This window comes from Marmota monax, unplaced genomic scaffold (assembly GCF_021218885.2).
Source record: "Marmota monax isolate L192 unplaced genomic scaffold, Marmota_monax_Labrador192_F-V1.1 WCK01_AAM20220418_F8-fsc00055, whole genome shotgun sequence".
Classification (NCBI taxonomy): domain Eukaryota; kingdom Metazoa; phylum Chordata; class Mammalia; order Rodentia; family Sciuridae; genus Marmota; species Marmota monax.
In genome coordinates, this window is record NW_026695205.1 from 7,800,666 (window position 1) to 7,823,282 (window position 22,617).

At 38.3% G+C, this 22,617-nt stretch overlaps 1 protein-coding gene across 4 annotated transcripts; it reads right to left on the reverse strand.

Annotated features, from left to right (window-relative positions):
- Positions 1–399: 399 nt before the first annotated feature.
- Gorab (golgin, RAB6 interacting) lies at positions 400–18,725 on the reverse strand. Of its 4 annotated transcripts, none has more exons than XM_046430156.2 (5): positions 18,568–18,725; positions 14,243–14,600; positions 11,723–11,824; positions 8,870–9,010; positions 400–2,569 (listed from the first exon to the last, which is right to left on the reverse strand). In XM_046430156.2, exons 1-5 carry the CDS (start codon positions 18,701–18,703, stop codon positions 2,098–2,100), a joined length of 1,209 nt encoding a protein of 402 aa, XP_046286112.1. In that variant the 5' UTR covers positions 18,704–18,725; the 3' UTR covers positions 400–2,097. The 4 variants fall into 4 exon arrangements, with proteins under 4 accessions (XP_046286112.1, XP_046286113.1, XP_046286114.1 ...); XM_046430157.2 differs by lacking the exon at positions 18,568–18,725 and adding an exon at positions 17,916–18,228; XM_046430158.2 differs by lacking the exon at positions 18,568–18,725 and adding an exon at positions 12,323–12,534 and having other exon boundaries at positions 14,239–14,378.
- Positions 18,726–22,617: the final 3,892 nt, after the last annotated feature.

Sequence of the window (22,617 nt, forward strand, 5' to 3'; positions counted from 1 at the left end):
CACTTATATCATCACCTGAACACTCAGATACCACCCCAGGAAAGCCAAGCAAGATAACGTTTTTAATTTTTTTTGTATAGTCATATTTGAAAAGCATTACACACACACACACGCACACCACACACACCCTGAATGGGTTATAAAGCAAGATTGTCAAGCAGAAGGATGTGCTGCACATCACCAGGTGATGTATGTAATAAATACATGAGTAGTACAGAACTTTACTGGCACTTTAAAATGAGCCAGTTGGCCAATCAGCCACCGTCAAACTTCTGGCCCTTAAATTCCTCATAGTAAAATAAGATGATCAGAAGATCAGATTCATTTCTTTCATGATTCTCACTTCTCCATTCAGCTTATAAGTAGTCAGCCTGAAAATTAACAGTGCACATAGCCATATTTAAACAATATTATAGAACTTTATTTGTTAATAAATTTTCTCATACAAAATTGAATAACTATATCTACTTACCTCAAGGAAATCCAAAATGCATAACTGACACACACTTCCCCAAACAGTTATCTCTTTGAAACTTGTGTTTTTAGGTAAATAAAAAGCCACATTATAAATATATCAGACTGCTTTATTCCTTAGAAAAATAAAAGTGTCTTGGGCATTGAAGTTTCAATTTTTGTGTATGTTATCCATAAATAAAACCAACTCCTATATAAATTCATCTATTGAGAGAGGTCAGTAATGAAAATTATACTATTAACTAAATTATATGCAAGTACAAAGATCATCCATACTACCAAAAGATCATACCCTCAATCAAACCCACTTAAAAATGACATTATAGTCTTTCTTATCTTTTTATAATAGTTCCTTTTTTTAAAGACTTAAAATGCAATTATTTTTATTTTCTGGAATTTCTGATAAATAGATCATCATTTAATGTAATAGTCACAGATTTCAGGACGAAACTACAATATGTTTATACACCACCTTCACATATAGCACAATGAATGTAGTGGTCAAGTATTAATTAACTAACTATATTAAAGTAATAAAATGATTTATGCCAGGATAATTTATGTCCAACATACAAAACACACATTTACAAGAAACTTTAGAAAGAAAATATATCAATTTTTTTTTGAAAATCAGGAGTAGCAATAAGATTTTCTGTATTATTTTCAGCCTTATGTTAGAAATGTTTTTCTAAATTAAACTGATCAATTTGTCATTTAAAAAGAGCATACATTAAAAATAAAGTTACACATACAAAGAATTTTTATATACACACACGTATATAAAATAACCAACAAAACCAACAAACAAATATTAAAATGGTAAACTAAAACCATTTAAAGGCAAGTTAAAAGTAAAAGTAATGTTGCCTGAAGCTGTTTGGTTCTTTATATAAAACTACTACATTATAACATAAACTATACTATACCATATACTATGTAGTTTGGTGTATAAACTACTATTTCCAAGTTGTATTTTGCAACTCTAGTAAGATCCATATATATAATTCAACCTGATCTTCCTCTATCGACACAGTAATTTTTGTGTCTTTTAATTGATTACATAAAACAAGACTTCCATTTTCAACACTTCTCCCAGGAGAAGCTAAACAAGTGGGATTAGGTAGTGAGTGTCATTTTTATTTTACTTTCTGTATTTGCTTGGTCTAAAATTACTCTAACCATGTATTTTTTCTTCCACCTTTTCTTCTTTATGTGGTGCTGGAACTCGAGCCAAGGGTCTCATGTTCTTCATCCTTTAAGTCACTTATTTTAACCCAGTAATAATGGTTAAAAGAATAGTGGACTGAAATAGGGTGAAATATGTCCCTTGAGGAGCTGGCCTTGTGGCTCAGTGGTAGTGTGTTTGCCTACATGTGTGAGGCACTGAGTTCAATTCTCAGCACCACATATAAATAAATAAAAGAAAGGTTCATTGACAAGTGAAAAATATTTAAAAAAAAAATGCCCCCTGATATAAAATTATCATCATTTGGAACTCTAGAATAGCCAAACATGTTAACCTACTTAAAACTAATCACATATTCAAAAACTAAGTTTTAAAGAGGCTCTTTCTAGACACAGACTGTAATCTACAACAGAGAGTACACTTCACTGAACATGATATTAGCTGAAAAGAACACTGGCACTTCCACTGGCCATAGCAGCTGACATGTCATTAACTCCTTGGTTGGGGCAGTCTGGACTCACACAGGGGATCCTGCTGGAACTTCCACACTGTTCGCCTACCTCTAGGGAAGCAGACTGTTCTTGTGGTTTTCTGTCCTCTTTTACAAACTGTAATGTCGCACTCTCCTCAGCAGACTGACATGGTCTTTCTCCAAAAGCCACTCGTTTCCCTGCTTCTGCTTCCTGTTCCCGGAGCAGTCTTTCCACCTCCACCTCAAGTTCCAAGGTCTCCTCATCAGCTTGCACATCTAGCTGCTGCATCAGCTCCTCCAACTTTTTGGCCTTCCGGAGCTCATTTTGCTGTATGATTGTACAAAGGTGCTCGGTGAGTTGCTCTTTTGTCTCAGTCTTTCGCTGCAGATCTAGCTTTGCTGTAATATACTCAGCTTCAGCCCTGTCAAATCGCTTCCTATCAGGACAGGGACAAAGATTGAGCCATTAGTTTTCCATTGAAGAAGATATTTTTTAAAAGGCCAGAAACAATAAACTCCAAAATTGGGCAAGGCATGTATGATGAAGATGGATATTAACACTTCACAGATACCTGTCTACATGTTAGATGAACTGAGGAATGGATGCAGAAACTTTCACAACATTCTTTAACAACACCCTTCTGTGCTCTCTTCTTCTTTCCGAAGCTGTGCTTGAATGAGGGCAGGCTTAGACTGTTAATTCAGTGGTGTGCAAGCTCTGAAATGTGTGTCTGTGGGGGTGGGGGAGGTGGAGAGCTCTGACTTGTAGCTTTGCCAGTATGTATCTACCACTCCCGCCAATTTTAAGCTACCAATGTGATATCACTAAATATGGATTTGGGAAGAGATGAACAAAACCTGCTCTTATGAACTAGCACAAGCTAGCTCCAGCACAGAACTGGTTATAATTTATAAGAAATAAAACAAGAGTTGGAGAAAGCAGAAAATCTGTATCTCTTAATTAATGAATTATAAAAGGTAGAAAACAATTTGATGGAGGATATGGATGGTGGTTGGGAGGTAAACATATGTAATACAGAGTGCACCCAACAAAATACTAGGTGAGGGCAAGAAGAAAAAACCGGTAGAAAAGAAAACAAGGCAGATTTAAGCAGGATCTCTCACACTTGGCACTATTGGCCATTTTTAAGTCTTCATTGTGAAAAGCCACCCTGTATACTGTGGGATGCTCCACTCACTAGCTGCCAGTACCACTCACTGCTTAGGACAACCAGGACTGTCTCCAAACACTGCTGAGCATCTTGTAAAGGGCAAGACTGTCCCCAGGGAAGAATCCCTGGGTTGAGCTGTTCTCTCTCCTCACTCGGCAGCAAGACTACTATCACATTCTTTGGCGTTCACACTTATGTACACCCTACAGATGGGCAGTGCCAGTCTTACACGAGGTAGGGTAGTTCAAGCAGGGAAGCCAGTCACCCTGAAATAGTCTTTTATTTTTTTTTGCAACACAACGGTAAAAAAGAAAAGTCACATCTTTGTTCACTGTCTTTTGCTTTTTCTATATAACGTATAAAATGTATTACTCTTCTTTTTATAATAAGGAAAGAGGTTTCCTCCTCTCTTCGAAAAAAAGAGATTGATTCCCAACTAGTTCTTCAAATAACTGCCACTAGCACTAGTGAAGACCATTTTGGCTTTCCAGTCATGGCTGCCCACTTACATTAACTCAATGTAAGGAGTACTTTTAAGTGAAAGAGTCATAGCAAAAACCAGTTATGTCTCCTAGTGTACGATTCTCTGTCTTGGAAGGACATATAGTGAGAATCATAAAGGCTTTGATTTTAGAAATCCAGGGTTTGAAACTTTCTTCTGCCACTGACTGTGTGTCACTTGCTTTGGTCTTTGGATACAAAGAATAGTTATCCAAACTAATATGGGGGGGGGGAATGAATTTTATTGTAGAATACAAGAGGCAATTTCACAAGCAAATCCTAAGACTCAAAGGCTTCTTACTCTCCTCAGAGCTTAGAAGCCACACCATTTCTCTCACTAGAGCTCTCCTATCACACTCCACTCAATCTGTCGGTGATCCTGTTCTGTAAATGCCAGGAGAACCTGGGTTGGCCTCATTCATCTCAGTTTAGAGTTCTTAACGTTCGTGGCCACGAGCCACTGTCTGGCCTATGGATTAATATGTTGGAGCCAGCAGCCCATCTTTGTTCTAATCAGAGGAGCTCCAAGCTCAGCATCTGCAGTGAAAAGCAGTCAGATTCCTGTGGAAGGGGCTGGGCAGGAGGCACATAGGGACTGACAGCTCCAGCACAGCGACTCTGGGCAGTTCTCTGGTGAATCCTGGTCTATCTGCAGAGCAGTGATGGAATGAAGTATCTCACAGGAATGATTGAAAATTCAATAGCACAAATAGGCCAAGCATCTAGCCCAGTGCCCAAGAAACAGAGCCTCCTTCACAGCACCAGAATTGAAAAGCATCATTATTGTACTAGTAAACATGTATCTAAAATTAAGATTGTGGAAAATTTAGGAACCAGTATTTACACTTTAAATTCTTATTTATATAATGTTCACTTATCATATTTCTTTTTTTTCTTTTACTATTAAAACATGAGAGAATCATTTGTGTTTCAGTACCCCATGAGTTAAAAGAACTGTTCTAAAGGAGCTCTGTTGAACACCTGGGTCCCTTATTTCCATATTTTATAACATATCCTGTTTATAAATGTCATCAAGGCAAGAGCCAGCCCTGACAACATTCTCCATAGAGAACTGCCCTTTCTCCCACTCAAACTTCCCTTCTCTGAGTCTGTGGTCTCCCTCAGCCTAAGTCAGTTAGCAGAGATTTACAAACTGGGTTCATGAATACTGAATTGAAATTAACATTTGCAAATAGGTCCCTAGGCTTCCAGTAATCTTTCACTGGAAGATAAATCACTAAACATTTTGTATTTTTTTATATATATTTGAAGTCCTCCTACTCAAAGACATGCATATATATTCTTGTACAGAATGACTTATATTCAGAATATTGATTAGTTTCACAAACTACACTACCAGCCTGAGGGTCAGGTGAATAAGATCAAATCAGAGTAGGAATAAAATAATAAGAGCATTATACACAACACAGTAAGACATACTGCACTGGAAATGTAATTATAGAATTGTTATTTTAAAGGGATATTGAGAGATTTAATAAATGTTATTTAAAGGATTCTAGAAACTGTCCTTCGGTTTTGGTTTCTCTGAAATTTTTAAAGAAATTATTAACCCTTGGTATATTTAGGTTTCACTATACACTTTTATTTTCTCAGTTTCTGTTTTGAGAAGTTTTAACTCTTTGTATGCATTAGCCCAGGACTTTTAGAAAGTATTTAAAAAAACAAAGAAAATTCACTTAAAAAAATAGATTAAAATGAATTGTAATTTGATAGAGCTTTCCTATCACACTCCACTCACTTAAGGTGCATCATGAAATTAAAGACACATTTTTCCTATATCTTGACACATTCTTCCATCTCGTCACCCTAGGAATTGTTTCATCATTACTTACTGATTATTCCCATTTATGTTAAAAAGTAAACAATGAGAAAACGAGAATGGTGGAATGATCTAAAAAGACGATGCAATAATGAAATAAATTTATCACTGCTTGATTTTCTAATTGTGTTGTTCAAAGTACTATGTCACCTCAAAAAGGTGTAAGAGAAGACTGGAAACACCATCTTTACATACTGCTCTTAGTTTTCATTGAAGACAGTTGAGAGTTAATAGTTCCTCATTTTCTATGCATGTTGGCAAACAGACATTTGACAGAAGAAAACATTTTGCTATTAGACAAATCAAAAGATGAATATTGTGGTGGGCTAACACAGCTTACCATCAAAACACCTCCTAATCCATGGAACTTTTGAATGTTACCTCATACAAAAATTACCTTATAAGAGAAAAGATGTGATCAAGTTAAGTATTTTGGGAGTAGTTAATCTTGAAATTGTCCAGTTGGGCTTTAAAAGCAATCACAGGTATCCTTTGAAATGAGAAAGTAGAGAAGTTTTGAGAGAGAGGAAGAAGCAATGTGATCCTAGAGGCACAGAACGGAGTAGCGTGGCCACGGACAAGAAACATCTGAAGCCACCAGAAGTTGGCACAGGAAGGAAGGAAGGAGCACAGTGCTCTGAGGAAACTTGGCCGGCCACTACCTTGTCTGCAAGTGTCCAGACTCCAAGAAAGCACAGGAAGAAGCATCTCATGTTTTAAGCCATACAGTCTGTGGTAATTTGCTATGACAGTCCTAAGAAATTAACACAAATGCAGACACTCTCTTTAGAGTGGACGTAGTAAAACTGATATTTAAGTGAGATCTCAAACTATGAGTCTTTAGAAAAACCCATCCTGCGTGAATTTCCTCAAACTCAAGAATCCACGAAAGAAAAACATAGTTTTAAGGACAAAAATGAAACATGATATCCTCATACAATTAACAACTTCAATAGGAAGAACTGTCAATATTTTATAAGCCTGGGGTTGTCCTGTGCTACGAAAAGAATTTTCTCCTCTTTTCAGTTCGTAAATCAAATTTTATTTGATACAAAGAAGTTTACTACAATCACGTTTTTATAAAGTTGCCTTCTACAATCCCTTTTTATCTGACTTCTATGAATTACTCATAAAATGATTTTAAAATATTTCCCTCTTGTGTGCATGTGTGCACACACAGGGGTGTCCTTTAAGCCTAGATGATCAACAGAGGTAGCCATCGTACACTCAGGTTCAACAACACACTCTGGATGCCGTCGGCTCCATGTTCTAGGTGGTCTGCATGGCACTGGGGCAGCCCTGCCCCACAGCTGTGCACAGCAGCAACAGCAGCTCTCAGGTCCATGGCAAAGTGCTGGTCTTCTCAGAGGTGAGGTATCCTAAGGTTGCTTCACACTAGTCAATTTTAAAGCAAATTCTGGCTTATTTACTGAGAACCTTTGAGGACATAGCACTGATCCAGGACTAGAAAATTTAAGATATCATTTTTATTAAAAAAAAAGAAAAAGTTAAGGAAATCTCCCACAGAAATCAACAACCTGAGGATTACCTTCCAGTAGAAATCTGGACCATTATCTTATAGTACCAACCTATAACTTCCCTGTAACCACAAATGCAAACTTACAAAACACTGCATAATATCATCACTAACAACCAACCCTGAATCCAGTCGCAGTTTTCTGATGCTTTTCTCTGACTTCACCAAGAGCTGAGGCTTTTAAGAACAGTTTCACACTGCATCCATTAACACATCGCCACATCAACATCACGAGGAACTGATATCTTTAGCTCATTAGAGATGTAGAAATACACTAAAAGTTCATTAAGGATATTTATATATTATGGGATGTTTTCTCCTTTAACTAGTAATTCTACTGTCACTATGGTTCTCTGAAGGTCAAAACTGACATTTCTTATATACTATTCGGTATGAAAAGGTGTCCTTCTCCATTCACCAGTAGGACAGAATTAGTTTTTGTTGAGATACTCAGCAATGGACCTTATACTATGAATTATTCAGATAAAAGGCTGAAAAGGCATAAAAAAGGTTCTCTGGCAAACTCATATTACAGAGAATAAAAGATGCTAAAAATCAAGGCTTAGTTTAATCTTAAAATCCTGGTTACTTCCTCAATGGCCTTATTAATAGGAATCTGGAACCTCTGCTTATCAGCTACTGATGGCATTAATTTAAGCTATTAATTAATAAAGGCTAACCATTATGTCTAATAGCATATGGTCAAATAACAATTACAAAATCACAAGGACAACCACAAACCTCTTTCTTAAACACTAAACAGTGAATTAAAAACCATAATCAAGCATTTCCACTTTATTAAATTGTTACATAAACATTCTGATGTTGTGGTTTACCCTGGACTAATGAGGCATTCCGATTGATTTCTAGTGTTACAGAGAAAATGCAGAACCAAGTCATTAACACAGCATTCCCTTGTGAGAAAAGACAAACCAGGATGATTAAAGAAATGTTGAAGAGACTGAAAAACCCTGAAATTGGACTTTTTTTTTTTTGCCCTTTTATCTGTTTGCAAAGTCCATGTAATTCTTTACATGTGTTAGTTCATTTTAAAAATACTCCATGATGATTTTTGCCTCTTTATTAAAATGCCAATAGTTGAAGCCAAGGAAACAAAATAATCAAACCATTTTGTACATATAATTTTAAAAAATAAGAAATGAACTTTAAAGATTCTAAGAAAGAATGGTATTTTCTTAAAATAGTCACAAGCTTATAAGAAATAAACTAGATCTTCTGGCTTTGAAGAAAACTAAGAGAATCAGGCTGTAACCCCACAAAGGCCATTATCAAATGATCACAAATCTTAATGGCAAAGAACATAGATTTGGTGTTATAGAGTTAACAGTTTGGGGACAAGCCATTCAGATGTTTACTTTGCTAGATCCTAAAAGATTAACAAGGGTCCCAAACATTAAATAGTTGGAGGTATACAAAGAAAAACTAAATGCAAAGAAAAATACAGGAAACTCTCTAACAGGGACACAACAAGGTAAGCTGGTAAAGCAGAAGACAGGAAGATGTCACAGAAGAAGACACACTCAATTAGCACAAAAGAGAACAAACATTACTTATTAGGGTTGAAAAGAGACTTAAATGATGATATGCTTAAGAGCTATGGGCCTGGCTAGTGATAAACACGAACTATACCAGAACCCTAGATCAAGGTTCAGATTCCCTCACTCACTGTGCATATGAATAGTCCAAGCTGGCCTGATCAATCCGGTTCCTGAGGATTCCAATGTCAGCAGACACCATGTCATCCAAAGCCTGTAACTCCTTCTGGATCCGCTTTAATTTCATGGTCTCTGCCTGAGTTCTTTTAGATCTAGAAAATCAGGAACATGAGTGGGTAAAAAAAGTTTTAAAAAGATGTATCCATACATAATGTAAGGAAAAAACAAAATACTGAATATATAATTATAATTATGATTTTTTAAATTGAAAAAAGTCAGAATTTAAATAAATGTTATTAATATTTTCATATTATCTCTAAAACCACATTTGTTTTTTTCTGCTTATTCTTCCAAATTTTCTATAAGCACATGCTACTTCATAAACAAGGAAAAACAAAAATATATAAAAGAACAGATCTGTATTCCCTTTAATTGAAGCATCCAACACAGCTTTTTAAAATTCTAGTATTAAATTCCTCTACTTATTAAGCCCATTTCCATTTGAGTCTTACCTGACATGAAGAATATATGCCTGTATTAAACATTTCTTTAAAAGTCTGAAAACATCTATTTGTTTTTAACTGTTGTAAGCCCCATTTCTCTACTTTTCTTGCTTTGATTTTTTTGTTCTCTAGGTTTAAGTACAGGTCCTCAGAATTATTTGTGGGGCTCAAAACCAAAATACTCTTTTATTTCCTTGTCTACCTCACTAAGTTTTATTTTCCCAGATGTGGGATAACTATAAAATCTTAACTGAGCAACAAATATACTACTTATAGTAATTTCAAAATAAAAATTATGTTTTTAAGAGTTCTATTCTTTTGAGAAAACAGGTAAAATTAGAGCATTTAAAAATATTTTACATTTATATAAAATATATATAAAAGAATTTAAGCTGTAGGTGAATTTCCAATCTATTTTAATGCACCTGTGTTAACTTTGCTGAAATATTTGCAAAACTGAAAAGTTCCACTTCATCATCTCTCAGTTCCTGCACCACCCCAGGCATACACTTTAGAAACAGAGTAGCAAATACAAACCCAAACTTTTAATCCTGATTCACTGATTTCAAAATCTCACACATTCTCAATGTAGAAGAAAACCCTATATGAGACTATTACATGGCAACTTACATTCCCGATTCCACTGCACCATGCGTTTATCCTTACATTCTACCCACCACAGTTCACTTAACCAGTATGACTTTTACATCAAATACTTCATAATCCATTTATTAACAATCCAACCATGATGCATTATTCTTTACATTTCTATCAGCATCAGTGTTCTCCATCTTAAATCAGAAATACTGAGAGAAGTCTGAGCCTGTGAATCTTGTAAAAGCCCCAGTAAACAGTCTCCCCACCAGATGCAGCAGTGTACACCCTGTACTCTCAGCCACTCAGGAGGCAGAGGCAGAAGGACAGCAAGCAAGTTCAAGCCCAGTCTCAGCAATTTAACCCAGTACCCAGAAAACAACCCCTGCCAAAAAAATCCACAACCCCCTGCCTCTCTTTCCAAGCCCTTCTGTAATTCTTTATTTCTACACAATTCTCTGGCTTATCCTTTTCCTTTCTCAGAGAAGTGAGAAGTCATTCTACACTTTTTCTAAATGGAAGCCTATGACAATGCTTTTTGAAAATAACCACTTGTGGGGAAAAAGAGGGCATTTCTCTTTCACACATTGTTCTTTTTCTTGAAACATACTTAAGTCAGTGAGCTGCATATCTCCCATGCTTCATGAAAGAAGGAGGTGCATCAGCAGAAGAAAAATGTCATTTTCAAATGCATACATCCCTCTAGCTGATCAAGTTCTGAATCACCCTTAAATGCAACCTGCTTTGTTTCACCTCTTCCCTGGCCCCTGTATCTATCTATATATATTCCAGCCTCAAGCAATAATAGTTTTGTCAGACTTTTTCAGAGGTCTGAAAAGAAAATGCCATCGAATACTTGTTTGCATTAAGTTCACAATGTTCTTAACCCCTGCTTTATTTCCTAAGGCCACAGGAAATTAGTAACTAAAAACATTGCCATTTGAGGCTGGTACTGTATAGCAAATTATGTGTTTTATTTATCTGTTTTATTTTATTTTGTAGTACTAGAGACTAAATTCAGGGCTTTGTGCATTCTAGACAACTGCTCTACCACTCAGCTACATATATCCTCAGCCCCTTTTTTAAAAAAATATTTAATTTTGAGACAAGGTATCCCTAAATTGTGTAGGGTGGCCTCCAACCTGCAATCCTCCTGCCTCAGACTCCAGAGTCACTAGGATTACAGGTGTGAGCCAACTTAGCAGAGTAATTAAGAAGGGACCACTGACAAACTAACATTGGGAGGTGCTAGAAAATCTCATGCAGTGCTCCTTACGGTTATCTTGCATCAACAATAGAAGGCTAAATTAAAAGGTAAATTAAGAGAAATATCCATAGGAAACACAACTAAGATTGGTTGCATTGTTAAGTCCTTATGCAGAATAACCTTTCTCCTATACAGGTCAGATAATTAAGGTTTCTCCACATCAAAATTAAAACCTGCTTTCATTGCACTTTTGCATACACTGATAGCTATTGACTGCTTCCCTGATGAATGTGTAGATGGTTACAACTGAAATCAGATGCTAGTCCTTAGCTTTAATATTACTGCATTTATAAATTCATTATGATACATGCTTAAAAAGCCTCCCTTAATGAATTAGAACTGGAACTTCAATATCATTTATGAAATGTAACTTGTTTAACTATCATTAAAAGTAAAGGTTGTAGAAAAAATGCCAGTTTATTAGAATGGGCAGGGGAAAACATAAAACACAGCAAAACTGACAGTAGGTTAAACAAGCTCTCCTGGTTCAAGAGCCTCACCTTTCTGCAATTGCTTTAGCCAAAAGAGCTTTCTTACGTTTATTTTTTTCTTCCATTAGTCGTTGTTCTTGTTGAAGGATTTCCCAACGAGATTTTTCTTGCCTAGAGAGCAAGAGCAAAAAAAAGGTATAAAGATAAGATTATGAAAGAGACTTCTGCCCTATTCCACACCTCACCAGTCTGTTTCCTATGTATAAAATTTAATCAGGCAGATTACATATATTCTTTCAAAAGTCCTCTTAAAAGAAACCCATCTGCAGCTCATTATTCTACTCTAGAAGGAACAAAGACTATGATCTGAAGGAAGTAAAAAGGGTTACATAAATTGGACCTTTGAAATCCATTATATGTATATAATCTAGGATCCCACAAACTGGAAGCCAGAATACTGTAGCACTTTTTTAACCCACTTGAATCAAAGTGTGGAATATGATATGTCAAGAAATTTGTAATGTTTTGAACAACCAACAATAAAAAATTAAAAAAAAAAAAGAAAAGAAAAAAAAATAAAGAGTACAAAGAAATGTGTGTAAGTTAATTATGTATTATATGCAAAATTGAGATCAAATAAATCATTCTGTAGCTGAGGTCATGTCATACCTTTTAGAATATTCTATAATGAAAAGTTCCCACCAGTTTAACATTCTTAAGACAATAGCCAATGTTTATTTCACATATTTTCTTCCAATTTGCTCACTTTTTTCCAACTCTTTAAACATTTTAAAATAGAGTAATATAAAGCCAAATGGAATTGGGCTAAAAAAAGTCTTCAAATATCCAAAAATATGTATTGTCTTCCAAACAGATCAATTCTGAAAGAAATATATTAAAATTTACCATAAAGTCATGAATTTGATGTCAAATCAAATTAAACAACAGCAAAACTATTTATTCCAATTATTGTCATCTCTTACCACCATTACTTCCAAATTCTCTACTCGTGAACCTGGTAACCACTTCCAAATGGATACCTCTTCACTTCATCCCTCCAGCTCTGCCTTAGTGCTGGCACGGGTCATTCCACATTTTCTCTACCATAGATCTCCTCACCAGGTGCCTAGTTCCAGCTCACCTGGCACTGTCCCCCAAATGGTCTGCAAATGCAATAACACCCAGTATTTCTCTAATCATAACTTTGATCAGATCATTTCTCCCTCTGAGGCCTGAGAACAAGGCTGTGTCAGCAAACTCACTAGACATGCTGCCTCTCTCTCTCTTTTTTAAGAGAGAGAGAGAGAGAGAGAGAGAATTTTTAATATTTATTTTTTATTTTTCGGCAGACACAACATCTTTATTTGTATGTGGTGCTGAGGATCAAACCCAGGCCGCACGCATCTGCCAGGTGAGCCCGCTACCGCTTGAACCACATCCCCAGCCCCATGCTGCCTCTCTTTCCAAGCCCTTCTGTAATTCTTTATTTCTACACAATTCTCTGGCTTATCCTTTTCCTTTCTCAGAGAAGTGAGAAGTCACTTTAGAGCATTCTACAGGATACAGCTTTCCTTTCCCCTGCTTATAACCTCTGAATTTTTCCTTTTCACTAATGGCTCCTCAGATTACTTGTCTTCTTTAAAAATATGAATATATTCAGTGTTTTTAAAAAAAGAATAATTTTCCTAATAACACCCAATCTAAATTGTCCAGCTTAATTTAAACTTACACCCCCCACCCCCAATTATTTCAGGCTTTTGTTGGTAAACTAAACACTCTTTCAATATTGGTTTCATAATCCATGTGATCTTATATCTCTTGCCTAAATTCTTAGTTATAAATCCCTGATGGGCATTAAACATTTAAACTCACGTATAGAATCTGGATCACCAGGGATTAGAAAAACATACAAAATATTTTGAAAAAAAAAAAAAACAACAAAAGTCATCATTTTTCCCTTATTGCTATTTAATGAATTCACAAGACACAGAATGGCAATTTCCACAAATTATGTATGTTGTTTCTAGTACAACCACATTAAGTAAATAAAGAAATCTAGTGGTGCAATTGAATTATATAATTAGTCCCTCAGTTTCCTACACTCTCTCACTGGCCCACCTCTTCATGTCTCTTCATAAATACTCCTTTCTGAAACAATGGAGATGTCATCTAGAAAGTGAAAAGTGAGTTCAACTTGGGAAGTGGTACAATACCCACAAGAACTACTTTTGGTGAGTATAAAGGTCACAGACTTTGGATATAGACATATTTGTGTATCTGAACTCTATTACTAGCTGTTTATTAGCTTTAGGAAGAGGACACCTGTTCTGAGTACCAGATAAAGTGAAAATAATAAACATACATTGTAGGGCTAGCCTGAAGACTGAATGATATAAAAGAAAATGCCTAAAAATAATTCGCTCATACTATGTTTAGCTGGTAGCTACTTTTCCAAGCTTCCTGATAACATTTCAAGGCTTGAATATAAGACAGAGAAAATGTTAAAACCAACCAACCAACCAACCAACTTTCCTCAAATTACAAAGTGGGAGGGGGAAGTAAAATGAGAAGTCTCATAGACTTACTAACAATTCCACTTTCTTTTTCTCCAATTTGCAATCAGGCTTTGGAGGTAGAACCTCAACATTTTTGTGACCATCATGGGAATTCTCAAGTCCTGGTTCCCTTGATTGACTTTTAATACCCTGTGGCTTTCCATCACCAACAGGAGAGGAGAGTGTAAGAGGACTAGGGAGAGTAGGGGAAGAAGAATGTGGTTCTTGAGTGTTAAGTCTCTGTTTTGGTGCAGAAAGCAGCTGCTCTGGAGGTAACGAGGCTGATCCATCTTGAAGTCCGAGTCTCTGGCTTAGCTCTAGAAGGGCTTTTTCTCGCTGAAATTGTTGTCGAGTTTTCTTCCCAGGGAGACGGCGCTGTGGTTCAAATGGATCTATGTAAAGGGGGATGAAAAAAAAATTAACTTGTGTGAGCAAAGAATAATTATAATTTCTTTAAGAAAATAAAACACTGATATTAAACTTTGACAAAAATTCTAGAGATCCTTCTACCTGATTCTCCAAGCCCAGAAAGTCAGCCATTTTTCTGTAAAGTTCAATAGTTCAAACACCATATTGCTGATATTTAACAAAAACCCAGCTCTCAATTTATCTTAACAGAAAATCCATTTGTTTGAGAGTGGGCCTTGGAACACAAAGCAAGTTTTCTTTTCTTTTCTTTTTTTTTTTTTTTGTTGCCTGGATGCAAATTTTTTTATTTTAATGATTTTATATTTATTTTTAAATATATTAGTCAAATTACACAGTTTTTCAAGATTTCATGGTTATCACTGCTTTTCTTTTTAAATCTGATTTGATATCTGCCTATAAGAATTCTGATCTAGGTAAACAAATAAATTCTCTGTCTTGTCCTGACTCTGATTTATGGTTCTCTCTGTTCTCCTGAAATAAATTGGTCATCAGTTTGCAAACAGATTCCCTTCTTTACTTTTCTAACAGGTTTAGGGGCAATTTTATACACAGGTGGACACTTTTAATAAATATTATTGACTAAAGTCTCATAATTCTAGGAATTAGAAATTAATAATAAATTCTATTGTTTTATTTTATCTTGCAAAACAACTGAAGGTTGTATCTCCCAAAGTCTAGCCAGGCTCTAATTAATGCATTCAAACTAATTTTAATAGTAGCTTTAACAAAGCAGTAGAGAAATATAAAATAATTGGAGGAATTTTTTTTCTAAGCATAAACTGAATAATATTTCTATTATATTTTTTGGACTGTCTATGCCAATCTTAACCTCTTAGGGCAGACAAATGGAGAATATGACTTACATTCATACTATATTTAATAAGATCTATATAATATTTTCAATAAAATACTTGGAAAATGAAAGTATGAGTCCTTATAAATGAACAACTCAAGTAGGTCTTTTAAATTCTACATACTGGCTTTTGAAGCAACACACTCCTGTTATTTAAGTTTCCCAAAGAGGAATTAAAAGTTCTGAAGTCACAGCCCAGTTTTGCTTACAGACCAGCTCTGTCAGGCAAACCATTTTATCATTCAATATCTCAGTTTCTTCATCTGTCAATCAATTGAAAATTATTTGCTTTATTTAACTCATGGAGTTAATGGAAGAATTAAACAAGGTATGTTAAAAGATAATTTCAAAGACAGAAGCACTATGCAGGGTATGGTAGCACACACCTTTAATTCTAATTACCTAGAAGGTTGAGGCAGGAGGATCACAAGTTTGAGGTCAGCCTGGGCAATTTAGCGAGACCCTATCTCAAAATAAAAAATAAAAGGGGCTGGAGGTACAACTCAGTAGTCAAGTACTCCTGGCCTCAATTCTCAGTACCACAAACAAAATAAAAAATCACAACTCTTCAAGGATAGACATATTCCTTCTCTTCTGGAACACACAAGAAAACTATTTCCTATGACCCAAATCATATAACTTAGTTTATTAAATGAAATGTAAGTAGGAATAACACATGTCATTCACTGGTGAAAGCATTTAACTGCCAGTGTTCACTTTTCCATCTGCCATTGTGAACTCCTTTATGACAACACCAAATGATGGTGTGGAATGACTACATGTAGCAGAGTCACCTGGCAACCTATGTTAGACATAATACTGGAGTGAAAAATAAATTTTTATTATCTTAAGGTTACTTGTTATGTCAGCTTAACTTGACTGACACAGATTGCACAATTACCATACCTTTGAAATTCCCTCGGTATTCAGTCCTTCCTAATCACATTCCTTCTCTTGCATCCCCACCAACTTGAACTTGGTATTTCTTTGACTTTCTGTATTCCTAAAGGAATATATCTGTTTTAAGTGATTTTGATTTTATAAAAATTATCATATTTTATATATATATGCCTCCAACTTGCTCCTTCTCTTCACTTTTCAAATGCTTCTATCTTTGAAATTATCTTTTAATTAGAGCACAACTTTTTATCTCTTCCCCCGTTAATGAATACTTCAGTTGCTTTTAACTCTTTAATATTATAAATAAGAATAATGACCAAGTTCCTCAATGTACATTCAGGCATTTCTAGGGTATATTGTCCTCACTTTTGCTATCGACCAATTCCATATTCCTAGATTGTTTAATTATATTTTTAAGGCTGGAGAACAGCTGGGAGGGCCCTTAACATTAAAGATCCAATTCTTAGAGTTTTACAAACGAGAAATACAAGGCGAAAGGACTTAAGAGGCAGTCCTGGGGTCGTTATGCCAATCATCATGTTTGTGCATGGGTATACAAAGTTAGCATCTTTGTCCTCAAGGTAGTTATAGAGTAGTGACCTGGGGTCTATGCCCTCACATTTCACTACCATATCATGGACCTTGAAATTTAGGTCTTTACCACCTTATACCAATCCCAAAGCACAGTGATAATTCAAAGTATAGTTTCAGTTAACAACTGTTTTGTTTAATTAGGGCTCCTACATTAATTAAATGTTCTTTGCCCTGGGAAATTCACCTCTGCTAACACATTAATCTCTGTGAAAGATTCCCAAACTCCACCCAATCCCTAGTACCACAGCCAACTTTTGGAAAAAATCTACATTCGAATAGTTTTATGGTCTTTCTCATTAGGCTATAAGCTCTTTGAAGGCAGGAATGGGATGCTTTGCTTATTTTTGCATCTCTAGTGCAAAAAGTGATACTTGGAACTTGGAATTCAGACCAGAAGCATGGGTACTTGTACTCTACATCTGGATATGTGACTGCCCGTTGAAAACACATCCATATGTGACTGGATGATGAAATAATTTGAGTACATCAAGCTAGATAGAGTCAGTTAACCACTCACTGAGGCACAACTTTTCTGCTACAGTTTTTAAAGGCCTCTGGAACAGTCAAAATTTCCCGATTTATATAACCTACATTATCCTTATCTTATTAATTTACTTCCTTTTGCATTCGTCAGTCCTGGATTATTCTCACATCTTTGCTTAAAGTGTACAGGCTATTGAGTCACAACCAATTTTCCCACAAACTAATAAAGGGCTTAGCAAGACTTATTTAACTGCTCCCCAAATAAATTATGGTACCAAGAGTGGCCCGAACTTCTCACAAAAGTGGTGTGCACTACCAGGATCACTATACAGACCTTTATGAAAATTCAATCACAAGCAAAGCACAGTTTACATCACTAGGAGTTCCCCACCAAGTCACTGGAAGCTTAATTCCTTCATCAAAATACATTTAAAAATAATATGCTTACTCATAAAGCCAAGCCGGAGGGAGAAGTACACGATTCTAGCTGACCCGAGTTGGTATGGTTACGTGTGTGAATAGACACAAATTTCTGTGTGAAGGTAAACGCGCGCGTGCACACACACACACACACACACACACACACAGGGCTTCACATCTAACTTCTCAAAAACCCTTCCCATTGCTGTCAAGAACTGGAAAGTGCGAGACCCCCTGGCACCCGAAGCGCAGGCCATCCTGCAGACTACTCTCACAGGAACCCGGGCTCTGGCACCTGTCGGGCTCTAGGGTCAGGGTCAGGGTCAGGGTCAGGGTCCCCTTCTCCCCGCGCCGCCGTCGGCGTGAACGCGCCCGGCCAACCGTGTGCAGGTGCCCCCCACCTTCCTCTCCGCGGACCCCCGCTCCCTACCGGAGGCAGCCAGACTGCGGGCTCGCCTCCGCTCCCAGGCCGTAGTCGGTCGTTCGGACCCGGCTCCGGAGAGCGGCGGCGCCAACTGGCCCCAGCCGCCTTCCAGCGCCCCCGGCAGAGCCTCCGGGTCAAGGCCACGCAGCGCGGCCCACGCTCCCGGCTCCACGCCCCCTTCTCTCCCGGGAGCCGCAGCCCCGCCCTTCGCCGCCACAGGCCCGGGGAGCAGAACTCCGCACGCCCACCGCGTTACCTTTATTCTGCTTCAGTCTCCTCAGCTCCTCCTCGGAGAAGCCCGCCCAGTCTCGCGCCATGGGCCCAGGCCGCCGGCACCCCGAGCACGCCCAACTCGCAAAGCCTGGACTGCCAGCTCGGCGGCCCCGGCACATCCGGGTTCCGCCGCGGCCGCGAGTGGCCAGCCAATCAGCGCGCCGCGCTCTGGGCACGGGGTCCCTCCACGGTTGGTGTCCGGGTCCTCCGGAGGCTGCGTCCGGCGTTGCTGGGCCGGCTGCGGGGCACGGTCGGTTGCGCCCCGCCGCTACGCTCTCTGCAGCACTCAAGAGATGAGGGGAGCGCCGAAGTGGAGAGGGGAAAGGGGCGGCAGGGAGACCGGCCCGAGGACTCTGACTAGGCCGTTAATGGGGGCGGGCCGCGGCGGCTCCCCGCTGAGGACGCGCTGCCGAGGCCTTTCCCGGAGGGTGGGCAGGTGGCCCCGCAGGCTGCGTCTCTGGCCGTCAGTCCTCCCAGCGCACGGCCGAGGGGGGGCCGCCGGGCGACACTTCCCGAGCGTCCTCTGCGGCCTGGCTCGAGTTCTGTCTTAAACGCCACCCCCCCGCCCCCACCCCGGGCCTCCTGTCCCCAACTCTGGGGGCGTTTAGGAGGTGGAAAGATGTGTGTCGTCGTGGTACTCGTAGGTCAGGGCGAGTTCAGGGAGCTGAGTTGTTCTAGTTTTAGATTTCTCTCTTGGCTGTTTTGTATCTAAGAAAGAAATAGCAAAACCTTATCTGGGTTCATCTTTGAAAGTCCGAGGTGTTACTTTGGGTTTAGTATGTTAACAGTGTGTTTTGAAAAATTGAAATAGAGGAGCAGGTGGACAATAGGACATCACACCCAGAGAAAAAAGTGGAATGAGTACTTCAGGTTTAGAAGATTGATCAGAAGGGGAAAGACGTTTGGGGTCTCTATAGTCTTTTGGGGGAGTTGCCAAAGACGCTTATTTTAAATGTGGATTCATTTTTCAATACATTGAAAAAGTAAAATGCCATCCAGAAGGAATGGAGCGTACAGGTTCATCCAGTTTTTGAATATAGAGGAAATACAGTACATTAAAGGCATAGATTAGCTCCAGAATAGTAAATGGGAATCAGTGGCATTCTAGCAGTTAATTCCGTTTCCCATTTGCTGACATCAGCCATCTAGTTCATCTAACAACAATGTTAAACTAACTTGTGAGCTCATGTTGAACTTTATACATAAATTTTCTTTGGTTCGCTCTGGATGAATTTCAAGTTATCCATAATCTTAATAGAGATGGTAATTGTGGTATTTTAAAAGGTTTTGCATTGGCCCTGAATGAGAACTGAAGCATGAGCAAGATATAGTAAAAGATAGTAAAATCCATCTGTATAAAATTATGATTTCCAGTTGCAATGCTCTAAATCTCATGTTTGTTGTTTCTGTTGGCTCTCCCTCATGGTGACTGGTTTTTTCAATTGATATATAATATTTTAGTGGGGGCTTATCTTCAAAGAATATTCTGTGGGAGTTTTCTGTACCCGGGTGGAAAGAGTGTCTCTACATTTGCTTTTGCTGGGCCATAGATGACTCGATTGTGTTAAACTAGATTTAAGATAATTTTTTTCCAGCTTACAGTATAAATTTGGATCCTACCTTCAAATATACAGGCTTCAGGTGTCAGGATTTTTGTTTGTTTTTTGTATTAGCACAAACACATTTATTTACTAACCAAAGGGATGGTCTTAGTTAAACCAACACTTTGAAATAGTTCCCTGTAAAATGTTTGTGATAGAGAAATTGAATGTAGTAATAATAATAATAATAATAAAAGCAGTCTGGAGATTTGTTCATTGAACTGAGCCTCTTCATTCTTGCAGCTAATTCCTGTCCAAAGTGGTGATGGAATTTTTATTCTACTTTCTCATAACCCACCTACAGATGACATTACTCATGGCACACTCCACCACTAACTTCACATCTTTAAATTGTCTTGTTACTGCGCTTTCCTGCCCATTCCTGATGCTGAACCACCTATCGACAAAGCTACAGACCATCTGAGTTTTTCTGCCATCCGCTGTCGTTTCTTCAAGCTTCTCTCCCAGGGTATAAGAAAACTGTTGTTTTCAGTTTTTATGTTGATCTTCGGCCTTCAAAGGTGATGACACAATCTGGTTTGGCCTTTGTGCCTGTTTTCTGCTTAGTCAGTCCCATTCCTGGTTTCTTCATGTAGCCATCAAAGCCTTTGCAGGCCCCATCTTCCTTCCAGCTGCTAGAATGGTGGCCATGGTGGGCACTGGTGGGCTGGTGTATACGGTGAGGGGAACAGGTCGGATGTGGGCAGCATGCTGTCCAAGGTTTTTTTAAGTCACAGACAGACTTTCCTACTACTTTTCCAGAGTATTAGGCCGAATTTTCCTAATTCTCAAATGCTCTATTTTTTTTCCAGTTCTTCAAATTTTGTCTTCAAATATGTGTGGGAGTCCCAATATTGGGGACCTATAATACCTAGGACCCCTCTTTCTCATCTCTTATGCTTTCGTTTAAGTCCAGTCATTTATTTTTTACTTAAATAAAGCATGTATTACTGAGCATTTTTGTGTGTATGGAAAGGGGACCATCTGTGACAACTGAGACTATAATATTGCCTCCAGTTGATTCTCCACTAGGGCAGCTAGAGGAATCTTTTAAAAATAAAAATCCAAACATACTTTATATACAAAGAAAGATATGAAAAATTGTGTTCTATATGTGCAATAAGATGGTGATGCGTTCCACTGTCATGTATTTAAAAAATAAAAGCAATTAAAAGAAGAAAAATAAAAATCCAATAGTGTCTATAGTCATTAAAACTATAAAATGACTCCTTATCACACTGGATAAAATGTCAGTGCCTACATAATCCCAACCTAATGGACTTTTGCTTAACTTTTATATTAGGCTCTCTTTCCCTTCACTCCACACTCCCTAAATTCCAAATTGACTTTCCTTTGGGTTTTAGAATTTGCCAGATCTCCTTCCCCTGCCCACCCTCAACCTCTTATTGCCCATCCAGGGCTATCCCAGTGCTTACCTCCAACCCCTGCCCATTGAACCCAGGGGTGCTTAACCACATCCTACCCTTCCTATTTTTTATTTTGATACAGATTCTCACTAAGTTGCTGAGACTGGCCTCTAACTAACCATCCTCCTACCTCAACCTCCTGACCTGTTGGGATCACAGGCAGGTAACACCATGCAAGGCTCCAATGCTGTTCCCTAAGCTATGATGTTTCCCTTGTCTGAGTGGTTCCTCTTGTATCTCAGGTTCTGACCTCAGTGTCCACATAGATTTTTATGATTGTCCTATAAGAGTGGCACCCCCATTTTCTTAGCACTAATTACAATTTCTAAATTATTGGTATTCGTTGACTTTTGGGGCGGGGGATGGCTGTTACTTCTTTATTGGCCGAGAGTTTGTGCCACTTCAGGGATTGGAGGTGTGCCATTCAAAGTTCGCACCATTCACAGGGATTGGAGGTGATGGTTCGCGCCATTCAGTGTGCCATGGACCTGAGCTCCCGGAAGAGAAGCGCTCTGGGCGCCATCTTTACCAAAATTCCTCCCTTTTTTGTTTTGGTTTGGGGACACTGTACTCCATCTGGCTACTTCCTGCTGAATAGGGGTGTCGTTTAGAGGGAGGGAGGGAGGTCAGTTGGTTGGAGAAGGAGGCCAGGAGGCCCCATATCCATGTGTTGAAGGCATGGATTTCCTCCAGGGAGAAGTCCATGAACGTGCCCTGCAGCTATGAAAAGAAACAGCATTAATTTCTGGCATGTCATCCAGTCTGTAGGGCTGGTAGGAAAAGGCCTATGCCCAGGAAAAGGCAGGTTAGAACATACAAAGCTGAAAACCAAGGGCTTATTTATTTGGCATGGTGGGGTAGACAGAGATGGCCCTTCGGTGGAGTTGTCATTCGGTATCTTCATCTTTCAGCACTTGGTGGAGGTTTCTTGGGATGAGTGGACGTGAGTGTCGTCCGGCTTGTTGGCAAGTAGCTGGTAATCTCTGAGGAGGAAAGGTAAATCTG

What these genes read in the sequence shown, in the direction of transcription:
- Gorab (XM_046430156.2), bottom strand. Translation starts at nt 18,703, where the DNA reads ATGTGCCGGGGCCGCCGAGCTGGCAGTCCAGGCTTTGCGAGTTGGGCG. An exon ending in GAGAAAAAGAAAGTGGAATT is followed by an intron (nt 11,825 to 14,242) that starts GTTAGTAAGTCT and finishes CTTGCTCTCTAG; the next exon opens with GCAAGAAAAATCTCGTTGGG. An exon ending in GCTAAAGCAATTGCAGAAAG is followed by an intron (nt 9,011 to 11,722) that starts GTGAGGCTCTTG and finishes CTGATTTTCTAG; the next exon opens with ATCTAAAAGAACTCAGGCAG.